The sequence below is a fragment of the Halichoerus grypus genome, chromosome 14 (assembly GCF_964656455.1).
Source record: "Halichoerus grypus chromosome 14, mHalGry1.hap1.1, whole genome shotgun sequence".
NCBI classification, from domain to species: Eukaryota; Metazoa; Chordata; class Mammalia; order Carnivora; family Phocidae; genus Halichoerus; species Halichoerus grypus.
In genome coordinates this window covers 12,202,058-12,214,652 of record NC_135725.1, presented here as the reverse complement: position 1 = coordinate 12,214,652, position 12,595 = coordinate 12,202,058, and the positions used below count along the sequence as shown (strand labels likewise).

Sequence of the window (12,595 nt, the reverse complement as noted above, 5' to 3'; positions counted from 1 at the left end):
AGATATAAATGACAATTCAATAAAACTAAAAATTTATAACACATTTTTAAAGAGATCCTTCTTCAATCTGAACATACTTAAACACTTCAAAGATCAAAGATCAATACAAATTTAAATTGTTGAATTTCTAAAAAATACCAATAAATTGAAATACCACTTACAGGAATCCATAAGATATAGCTATAGCAGTACCCAGAAAAAAATCCTAAGCTTTAAGTACTTATATAAATAAAAATGAAACAATGAAAATAAGTAAAACATCTAATTCAAAAACAGAGAAAAAAGAACAAGCAAGCCAAAAGAATCCAGAATGATACAATAATTCAAGATAAAAGAGTAGTTAAATGCAGAATTAAATAAGTTAGAAAACAGAATAAATGAGTAAGTAAGCAAAATAAACACATCTAAAAAATCAAGAAAAAGGGCAGGAGATATAAACAGAGTAGAGGGTTATAATATCCACACTGTGGAATATTATTAGGCAATAAAAAGAAATGAAGTATTGATAACTTGCTACAACATGGGTGAAACTTGAAAACATTATGCCAAGTAAAAGAAGCCAGTCACATAGGACCATATATTATTTTATTCCATTCATATGAAATGTCCAGAATAGGCAAATCTATAGAGACAGAAAGTAGGTTAATGGTTCCTAGGGCTTGAGGGTTTAGGGGATTCAGGAGTAACAGCTAAAAGGAACAGGATTTCTTCTTATGTTAATTAAAATGTTCTAAAATCAATTGTGTTGACAGACGTACAACTTTTTTTTTTAAGATTTTATTTATTTATTTGAGAGAGAGAGATAGCCAGAGACAGAGCACGAGCAGGGGAGAGAAGAAGCAGGCTCCCTGCTGAGCAGGGAGCCCAACATGGGGCCTGATTCCAGGACCCTGGGATCATGACCTGAGCTGAAGGCAGATGCTTAACCAACTGAGCCACATGGTGCCCCATGACAGATGTACAACTTGGTCAATATACTGAAAGCCATTGAATTATACACCTTAAAAGGATGATAATGTATAGTATGTGAGTTGTATCTTAATAAGGTTGTTAAGAATAGGAATAACCGTCAAAATAGAAGAAAAATTTTATTTTATTTTATTTTATTTATTTTCTTTTTTTAAAGATTTTATTTATTTATTTGAGAGAGAATGAGAGAGAACACATGAGAGGGGGGAGGGTCAGAGGGAGAAGCAGACTCCCTGCCGAGCAGGGAGCCCGATGTGGGACTCGATCCAGGGACTCCAGGATCATGACCCGAGCCGAAGGCAGTCGCTTAACCAACTGAGCCACCCAGGCGCCCTAGAAGAAAAATTTTAAAAGCAGTAAAGACTACTTTCCATAACTCTATGCAAATATATTTGGAAAGCTAGATGGCACACATAACCTTCTACAAAAAGTAACTTACCAAAATTGTCCTCGGTAGAGACAGAAAGTCTAATAGACAATTCCCAAAGAAGAAACAGAGAAAGATGTCAAAGAAAAAAGAGTTACCCATCAAACAGTACCATGCCCAGATGATTTTATTATGGAAGGAAATTTCTTATTTGTACCTTAATGTCTAGCAGGATGTTTGACATGCCCTGATCTCCTCAGATGTCAGAGGTAAAAGGCATTGATAGGGTCGATAAGACCTGTAGTGGATCACACTACATTCACTACACTCATTTCGACATAAGTGTAAAACAATCACAGGCAGCTTTTCCAAATTATTTATATTTATTGTAAGATTATTTAACATACAGGGGAGCCTAAGTGGCTCAGTCAGTTAAGCGACGACTCTTGATTTTGGCTCATGATCTCAGGGTCGTGAGATAGAGCCTCATGTCAGGCTCCGTGCTCAGCGGGGAGTTAGCTTGAGATTCTCTCTCTCCCTCTCCCTCTGCCCCTCCCCTCACTCTCTCTCTCATATAAATAAATCTTAAAAAAAAAAGATTGTTTAACATACAAAATAACGTAACTAAAAAAAAAAATGCAATCTATCCAGACTAGATTTCTTTACTAAATCACACAATACATATACTTCTTTCAAAGTCTAGAAAGAAGGCCACAATATGTTAACCTGTAGAAAATTGCCTTCAATGAAATTTTGGTTGCTTTGTCGGCATGCACCCCTACAATGAGAGCAGGTGCCACTAAGCTCTGAAAGCTCAGGATTATTATGCAGTAATAAGTAGAGAAATCCTTTTCTGTGACGATCTATTAGTTTTGCTATTCACACCCTTGCTATCAATGACCATATGTAAATTAGCTAACCTGAGTGTGTTGGCCTTAGATATATATTAGCTCTGTTGTCCCCACCCATCTGGCCATAGAGTTATGGATATGTAACTTAGGCATCATATATACAGATGATTAAATGCTATTAAGATGCTGTGACCCTCCCTAGAACTAGAAGTCACAAATCTTGTAATCATACACTTGACATCACTAGAGACTGGTAATTATGCAATCAAAAATGCCCACACCTATTACCAAACACTCCAATGGAAGGGGTAGTAATGCTTTCGGTTGACAATTAACTAATGTGCCATCTTTAGTTCTCCACGTGAACCCTAGGAGCTAGAACAGTCTCCTCTAGAGAACCTGTCCTGGTCCAGTAGGCCTAAGTGCTCCTCTTGGATGTTCCCAGAGCATCCTGCTTACCCTGATCCTAGTATGCACAGTGCATAGTATTTGCCTGGTCAGTCTTCCCTACTCCTGTCTCACAGTAATCTGGACCTCACTGTCAAATCCCAGACTCAGCAGAGTGCCTGCAACATAGCAGTGGTTTAATAATAAATATATTTTTTCAAACAAATGCTATTCAAAAAAAGAGCTATTTAGAAATAAAAATATTTTTAAGTGATTTTTTTTTTTCAAAGCTGATTTAATGCTTCTGGCTCCTGCTTGAGCATTTCAGTATTTTTCCAAGTGTTTAAAAAATTCTGACAAGCCATTCATACATTTTAATTCCAAAATATTCTTTCTACCACTTTATTTTATTTTATTTTTATTTTTATTTTTTTTTTAAGATTTTATTTATTCATTTAACAGAGATAGAGAGCGAGAGCACAAGCAGGGGGAGCAGCAGAAGGAGAGGGAGAAGCAGGCTCCTCGCTGAGCAGGGAGCCTGACAACATGCGGCTCCATCTCAGGACCCTGGGATCACGACCAAAGCCAAAGGTGACACCCAACCGACTGAGCCACCTAGGCGCCCCTTCTTCCTACCACTTTCTATGAAAGAAAGCTAAATTCTTTGCAATAAATAAATAATATTATGTTAACTCTTCCATTTGATTGAACCTAGAACAATCTGATTGGGGATCTAACATCTTACCAAAGAAACATATATAAATCTCTGCCAATTAATGGTTAATGCATCAAAACTTAGTGAAGTTAAAATAAAGAAATAACACAGGAAACAAACTGAGGGTTGCTGGAGTGGGGGGTGGGGTGGGAGGGATGGGGTGACTGGGTGATAGACACTGGGGAGGTTGGTGCTCTAGTAAGCGCTGTGAATTGTGCAAGACTGTTGAATCTCAGATCTGTACCTCTGAAACAAATAATGCAATATATATTAAGGAAAAGAAAAAAAGAAGAAGAAGATAGCAGGAGGGGAAGAATGAAGGGGGGGAAATCGGAGGGGTAGACGAACCATGAGAGACAATGGACTCTGAAAAACAAACTGAGGGTTCTAGAGGGGAGGGGGGTGGGAGGATGGGTTAGCCTGGTGATGGGTATTGAGGAGGGCACGTTCTGCATGGAGCACTGGGTGTTATGCACAAACAATGAATCATGGAACACTATATCTAAAACTAATGATGTAATGTATGGGGATTAACATAACAATAAAAAAATTTAAAAAAAACTCCTAACAATTAAAATGTAATTGTATTTCAAAATGAAATAAGGGAAACAGTAGTAAAAGATTAGTGTCTAGCAAAAACAGTAATACAATATTCAAATCTACTCAGAACTTTTTCAAAGCATTGTAAAAATATATTTCTCTAATGTCTACACAAGATTTCTGTTTTCTGTCCATTATACCTAAAATCAATTTTTTTAAAAGTGCATGTGTAGGTGCTGGTTGGGTGGGGTGGTGAAAGTTTAAAGTCAAAGTAAGAGCTAATGTAGGAAATCCCTAATATATTAATGTGTATATTCTAAACTTTTGCTATAAAATTGGGTGTTTGGAACATGGAATTCATTCTCTACTACAGTAGCTATCTATAGGATATAGCAGATAGTGTAGAAATCTCTAGGATAGAATGGGATATAGTAGATATCTATAGGATTTTGAGCTCAGCACTCCTTTCTCCTGGGTATATCCATCTTATCCCATGGTTATTGGAGAGCTGACATATTTCCACCTAACCCTGCCTATTTGGATGACCCCAAATAGATACTTGGCCCAAGAATGCACATCTAACCTGAAATTTTTGTATGCAGAACTGAAAATACCTTAAAACCAACCTTTTTTTTTTTTTGTAGGATAAAAATATAGATAAAAATTCCAGAACTGCAGCAGCCATGTTTTCTGTAGTTTTCAATGATAAGATGAAGCAAACACACAAAGAGGAGGAGAGAGGAGAAATTAGAGATCTGTTTGCATTTGCATCTTTTATTCCAGTTGTTCCTAAGGTGGAGCTGCACTCTTGTCTTCCTTCTTATCTCGTAATCAACCATTCCATGAATCTAATGCGCTGATTCATTCTCCTCTTGTTTCCTTAGGCTCAAGCTGAGTATCTGTCACTTGTAATCAAAAGAAGTCTGACCACCTCACACAGAAAAGAGTACCAATAGGTGGTTTTCCTGGCCAACTCGGAATAGTTTAATAATACTAGCTCTAGTGCTATTTAAAAACTTGAGCCCACGGCGCCTGGGTGGCTCAGTCGGTTAAGTGTCCGACTCTTCATCTTAGCTCAGGTCTCGATCTCAGGGTCGTGAGTTCAAGCCCTGTGTTGACTTCCACACTGGGTGTGGAGCTTACCTAAAAACAACAACAACAAAACCTTGAGCCCTAAGCCTGGGTATCACAGCATCCATAGATTGAACCTCACCTTATCAAAATGTCACTAGGCCCCACGTTGTTCTTACCTCCTCCCTCATGCCCCACACCCTTACCTATCCTGCGGAGTGGTCTTTGGTGGCCCCTATGGGTGGGAGATAGTCCCAAGAGTAAGGTGGGGGATAGTCCCAAGAGTAAGGTGAGGGATAGTCCCAAGAGTCAGTATAGGGTAGGCTCAGGCAGAGGCACTTGTACACAGCAATGGTCTTTCCTAATCCAAGTGCATGCACATGTGGAAATGCCTGTCCCGTAACATTCTACCTTACAAGGGTTCATCTTGCAAGCAAAACTTGCAAGATGTTTTATTTTGGCCGCCAGTTAAGTTAAGCAAAACCTCACATAAAGGTCAAGGCACAAGAATTCTATAACCCCCAGTTTTCAGGAAGAGAATTTGATTGAAATTTCATAAAAGAGAATAGCATTGAAAGAAAAATTCAGTCAGGGCAAAAGGATGCAGTGTGCCCTGGATTTCATCTTAAAAATAGAAAATAAGGTGCTTCCCCCCAAAACTACTACATTCAAAGTCATTTGTGGGTATGTGCGTATGTTGAGGAATGAGAATGTAGGACTAGATTAAAAATAACTGTGGCGTAGGATCTACCATTATAGAACAGAGACAAGAATGAAAGGGTGGTTAATCCGAATGAATGTGAATAACATCCTCCTTTTTACTCAACATAAAACTAGCAATTAAAAAGATATTTTAAAAAGACTCATAATAAACCATGAAGAGTGACTCAGACTCTAAAAGAGATGAAGCACTGTGTCTACATTCTGATCATTTAGAGAATGTTTGCTTCAGGGGAAAAGCTGTAGCAAATGATATAAAATTTTTAAGGTAATTTTACTTTATTCCTATTATGAAGATAATACATGTTCATTATGGAAAATGTAGAAGTGACAAAGAGGAAAAAAGAAAAAGACAAATAATCCACATTCTACCTACCATCCAGTAATAAGTATTTTGTGTTATGCTGAATGTCCTTTCAATCTCTTTTCAATGCATATCAACATATACCTTTAACAAAGGAATTCATTACATCCTGGTTTTTGTTTTGTTTTGTTTTGTTTTTACCTATAATGAGACTGTATTTTCAAATAGTCATCTTTTCACTTTTCTTTGCTTAACTCTGTAAAATAACCTTTGCTTTAATAAATCAGAGGCATCCACATTTGTCTCGGGAAGATTTAGGATTGTTTTGACAGGAATATGAAGGAAAATAAAGCATGGCTGCTTAACTTCTGACTAACAAAATGGAATTTTTGAGTCCTAAGTGAGTTATTTTTCTTCAAAGTCATTGTGGAGAAATAAAAGGACAAAATTTCTTAAGCTGCTATTAACAAGACCCAGAAGCTCCCAAACATAGCTCAGATAAGGTGACCTTACAATTTATCTTTTAAAGCAGATCCCTTTAGAAAGTGAAAGAAAAGGCTTTGAGTAATTCTCAGTCCAACGGCAGTAAACTCTCCTGGGCACACCCCCGCATGCACACACCCTCTCCACAGGGTATTTGACAGAAGCTGTCAGAGTGCCGCTGCAGGGCTGCTGTGTTGAGGGATGAGGTGCCCCTACCACAGGGGCTATGGGGTGACCAGCCTAAGTCAGGGGCGTGGGGAGGATAAGCATGACATGGGGATCTGTAGTGACAGTAAGAGCCAAAATGGAACTAAGTCTGTAAGCAGAGACACCGGGTCCTCAACAAAGTGGATTGGTCACCAATTCAGGGTGAAGGCCCAGAAGTTGGACAAAGGATGATGTGAGCAAGAACAAGGACCCACACATAATCTGGGGGCATCACTCCCCACCGCCAAAATAACATACAACGTCAGTCACACACACACACACACACACACACACACACACACAGATGTCACTGGGGAAAGGAGAGTGTGGAGGATGAAGGACTCAGAAATAATGGGCACCATTTTGAGAGACTATTTTAAATTAAAACAAGCTGTTTAAACTTGAAGAGACAGATACCCTATAGTTGGCAAGTTTGAATTTTTTCCTACTAACTAACAATGAAAGCCATGAGGATCAATTTTAGAAAATAAATTTTATATATGCATCTGAGTTGTGTGCAAATTTCTAATTCTGCTACCCACTTGATAGTGAATATATTTGCATGTCATTGGTCTACTATTACATCATCTCAAATGGTCACATGATATTATAATTTAGAATTGTTTTTTTAAGCACGAGTTAAGAAATCAAAATATCTCTTTAAAGTATAAACTCATTTGTCCCTATATAAACTCAAAATCTTCTTAGTATATGTCAGTCCCTGATAAGTTATGCACCGCAAGTAGGAAGAGCACAAGTTTAGCTCCCAATTTTAAATTCTTCACCATTCAAATCAGAAGAAGAGCACATTATACTCTAAGTTCACTTATACAGAGGTGAGCAAACAGGTTTCAGGGTCGTCCTGTTATATCAGGATCAGGCTATGAGAAATCGATTCTCGTTTTATTATGAATTTATGCTGTCCTATAGACTTTTACCTCTGGGCCTTTCTAAAGTATAAAATAGAGGGTCCCAACCCAGTGCCTTTTGGGTTTCTGTGTGTGTTCATTCTATCTGCTCATTTGTTCATTTCTTTGATGAATGTTAATTGAGCACCCACTGTGTTCTTACCCTTTGCCCTGAGGCTTGCTCTTTTCACTTCTCATTATTGACCAAAAAAGCCTCTTTAAAGGCTCTTCTCTCTTCTCTCCAAAGTCTATGCTGTGTGCATGGAAACCACATAAGCAAACTTCTTTAAAATATACATAAAATAGGAGTTAATAATCATTCGGTTGAGGACCTGAGCTGTTAAAGGTAGGAGGATGGAGGCTTGGTGGAAGGGAAGCATTTACGGATTTCAAAAAAAGAGGCAGGCTGCACCATGTGGTTACTAAAGGCTTTCGGATTTGCCTTTTCATCCCATTTTGTGAGTGTGTACTGGAGATGTGAGGAGAAGGATGCTGGCTAGAGAAGGGCTGGGTCACCCTACCGTGGCCCTGAATCATGTGAAGGACTCCAAATACTGCCAGGTTAGTCCCTGAGAAAGTCACTGAATAAATACAGGAAGAATGATACAGCAAATTAGAAAATGCATCTCTATTTTCTTTGCAAGTACGCTAATGGTACCTTGTGGCCTTGAAAGCAGGTTCTCTGTGCAGTACCTTAAATAGACATGAACTCCCTGTTCAGACAGCACAATAGAGTGTAAGTCTGAAGAGCATCACAGAAAGCTCTTTAATTTCTTTCCCCAACCCAAATGATTTTTCTGTAGAAATCTGTAAAACTATGAACTTCCCTACCCCACAATTAACACTGCATTTTATTTTTCTTCCTTTTTTTTCCTTTCTCTTTCTGTTTTCTTCTTATTATAGGGAGGTGGGGAGGGTGTGAGGAAGGGAAGAGTAAAATGCCCAGGCTCTTTAATTAGGGCTTAGACAGGGGAGAAAAGTAATTGAAATATACATAAAATTAACCTGAGCTCTTAAAACTCTAGGTGTCACCATGGAGACCAGAGCATGAACTGTCTCCATGGAGACTCGAATGAATTTTTGGGCTTTAAATTATCATCACTTATTACCTGATGTCGATTTGGGCAATGAAGAGATGAGTTAAAATACACATATAAAAATATAAGAAGTAGCCTCACATCAGAGAATTTATTAAGGGCAAATCTAGTTGTTCTGGTTCTTAGAATTCCATTATTCCAATGAATGTGAAGATATCCCAAGAGAAAATTTCCCCCAACTCAGAATTTCTCATGGAATCATCTAATGATACAACTCCACAAATGCTACAGGAATGAATAGAGAAAAATAATTTCTAGAAAAGGCCTCTCTCATTCAGAAGCGTCAGTGTGATGCAGGTGAAATGGCCCTGTCCATCATAGCTCTAAGGAAGAGACAGTGCCCAGGCAATGTCTTATTCCAGTAATGCACCAGAGATTCTTTTAACAACCATTCTGTGCATATCACTTTATCAGGTCTATTATATACAACTGTTTTTAATATGTGAAGTGAAGTCAGACAGACTTGTATTACATGCAACATAAAGAGAAACACAGAAATCATGCAAATGTTTAAACTATATAAGCAGAGGTAAATAAGAATCTTTCCCAGTTACAGATTCTACTTTGCAAACCTAGAGGTACAGTCATTTAACTGATCAAATACTCAGCCGAGAGGCCACTTGAATGCTATATCATAGATAGTAAGTACTCATCAATTAAATAAAAATCACTCATAAAAGATTAAAATTTAATAAGAGTTTCAATATATAGTAAGTCAATAGAAAACAAACAATTATGACCAGAATGCATAAAAACAAAATAGTTGATCAGATTATTCATTTGGAAGTTTATATAATTTGAACTTTATATAGTTTTTTTTTTTTTTTAAGACAGATTTTGGTGACTTCTTAGATATGGAAGGGAAGCAAGGATGACAACAGCACAGTCAGCTCAAAGAAATCAAGTATTTCTCACATTTTATGATAAGTTCTCATTATTTAGGTTGTTATATTCTATAAAGTTGTCACAAATAATTAGCAAATACTGAACCATTGCTCCTAGGGGAAATAAAGGAGTAGGTTCCTGTGAGCCTCTGCTCACATCTTCATCAACCAATCAATATATAACCTGGTTTTATGTATGTTTCTGTTTAAATATACCTTATTTGATATCTTCTGCTGATTCATTCACATTGAACTCACAGCACTGTAACTCATGACTGAATGAAGCCTGTGCAACATCTATTTTCTCCACAAGGCACATCACAGCCTTCTTGCACATATCACTAGATAGCACTCCAGCAGTAGGTGGCTATATCAACAATGAAATCAGCAACAAAAAGCACAAAAATGCTAAATAGATCATGAAAAAAAACATACTTGTTTACAGTATGAGAGCTGAAACAAGAAGGCAGAGTGTCACTTTGATCTAAAAATGGGAGAGTGACTAAAAAATTTTGCCTCTCTGCACATGTCCATAAATGACCACGAAACTGCCTTGAGTATTGATTTGGGGTTATAAATACATTTTAGCAAGTAGGCAAATTCACAAATACAGAATCCGCAAATAATGAGGATCAACTGTACTTGCGGACTATAGAGAACTATTTTTATTTCCCTACGAGGTTGCTTCTTACTATTCCATTGCACTTGCCTGTGAGTGCAATGTTCTCTTTTGTGTATCTATGGAGCTCCTATTCTTCCTTCTAAACCCTGCTCAGGAAACTATACACACACAAACCTCTTCCTGTTACCTTTACCTCTTATACTCATCTCTATTTTGCACAAACCAGATTATACTGAATTTAATGGCATTCTCCCTTACAGGTCTACGAAATTCCTTGAGGTCCATGACCATGTCCTAATACACGTATATAACCTTTACTGTGCTTACTATGTGCCAGGCTACATGTTAAAATGTGCTTCACAAACAATACCATCTTTAATCTTACAAAAATCCTATCATCCCCAATTTACAGTTGTAGAAACAGAGGCCTAGAGCATTCATGTGACTTGCCATATCACATGCTGCAGAGTTGATATTCAAACCTAGAGTCCAAGTGTGTAATCATTATCCTAAAAAATTAGTATTAGGTACCATATGTTTTTGACTGCTTACTATGTACAGGCATGGTGTTAAATGCTTTAGACAAATTAACTCATTGAATCCACTTTATCTGTCTCTGTGTCTCCAACACATAGCAAAGTGCATGACACATGAATGCTTGTTGAATTTCCTCCTGTTCCCAAACGTTCTTTCTAAAACTAACAGCATAAGAACTCTCTACATTCTCAGCAGTGACCAGAATGACTTTCCGTGTTAGACCACATTTCTCCCCCACCAAATTCCTCATCTCCTTTTCATGTATGTTCTTCGGTGGTTTTGCTATTGATGTCACAAGTCATGGTAGGGCAGAAGAGAGCAGAAACACTGTCCACTTGAAAAAGTTCTTTGTCTTTAACACTAATTTCTAATAGTGATTTATATTATGACCTACATCTTTATAGAGTAACAAAATCATGGAAGAGCTAAGTGTTTTGCTTGAGGTCTATGAGGTAACCCCTATATGAGGCTAAAAGAGGATTTTCTACTTCCCAGTAGAGCTTTGGATTCCAAATCTATCTAGCCTCTCACACTCAGTTCAAAATAGGCAGAGAGTCAGTTTTAGGGATGAGAACTAAAAGTAGGGGAGTGGGCTTGTAGGAAAGTGGAGAGGCTGTAGAAAGTTTGCAAGGCAGAAACTGCAGGGTTCACATACATTACATGAATAAATGGGATCAAGGAGGGCTTAGACAAATAACGCATCTCCCTCCTGCTGTCCCCTAATGGACCCTTCCTTTCATGAGTAAGTACTGTTATCTCAGAAATGTGATTTCTAGGCCTCTGCAAACACCCTCTCCTCCATCGTCGGTGAGGGTGATCTATAACCTCTGGTGGACAGGGACCTGCAGGGCAGGTCTCAGTGACAGGGCAGGGCTCTTGGAGGCTTTCCTATCTCTTCCTGCGCTGCCCCAACTCTCACTCCCACCCTCTTTACCTCTCCTTTGAAGATCTTTCTTCCCTTTCTTTTTTCTCCCTTGTCTCCTCTCCCAGTCCTCTCACTTGTCTCATCTTTTTCTTTCTCACCTCTTCCTTTTCCCTTTCTCTGCTCTTCCCTTCCTCTTTTTTCTTTCTCTTCGCTGTTTATTCCATCCTCTCCACCCTTGCCCTCTATTACTTTCTCTCCTCCCCCATCCCTTCCCCCAGCAGCCGGGAACTGCAGCGAGCTCGCTCACCAAGAATACACCAACACGGGTTTCGAGTACTTCTTGTGATGGGAGCGGAGGGTGAGGGAGCCCTTGCGCTCCAGCAAGTCCGTGGGTCCGAGCTCAAACCAGTATTGCCTACTGCTGCACCAGTCCTGACAGGAGCTGCCAGAACTGTCCATTGAGGCGGGCCACATTCAGACCTCGGAGGATTTCTTTCTGCACCTATTCTGCTCCCCACGCCAACACCGACCAGGATTCGGCGTCTCTGATCTCCTGAGCAACCTGGGGCGGGGTCAATGGAGAGGGCGGGGTCAATTGAGGGGGCGGGGCCAGTGGAGGGGCGGATCCCTCAAACCTAATAACTCCGCTTTCCAAGCACAGTAGTTACTGATTAGAAAGAAACTACATTTCCCAGAATGCAACGAGGGGAGCGACCCGCTTACGGAGAGGTTGGGAGGGACGTCCTTGGCCTCCTGGGATCTGTAGTTTCACCCTACCACGAGCCTAATCCTGAGAGTGGCCGGCGGAGTTAAGGGGGACCGGCGGGTCAGGTAAGGGTTAAGGAGACATGAGCCCAGAGCAGGTCTGCTCTGGCTGTCCTTGCAGAAGTTCTTTTTACCATCCATCATCTGTTGCCACCACACCTTCTACTTACAAGCATGTAAGTTTAACCAAAAGGAAGCAAGAGAACACCCCTCAAGCCCTAAAATATGTCATTTATATAGATTTTCTGAGGAGGAGCAGAATCATTCAGCAAATCAGCTAAAAAGTCTGGGGATGAAAAAGCC

The 12,595-nt window shown here is 39.1% G+C and overlaps 1 protein-coding gene across 1 annotated transcript in view; it reads right to left on the bottom strand.

Moving 5' to 3' along the window:
- CFAP95 (cilia and flagella associated protein 95) overlaps nucleotides 1-12,068 on the bottom strand; it is a 70,981-nt gene extending 58,913 nt beyond the window's left edge. Inside the window, 1 exon segment of the mRNA XM_036117899.2 lies at nucleotides 11,835-12,068. Within this exon segment, the coding sequence (XP_035973792.2) occupies nucleotides 11,835-12,001 (167 nt within the window). The 5' untranslated portion in view covers nucleotides 12,002-12,068.
- Nucleotides 12,069-12,595: the final 527 nt, after the last annotated feature.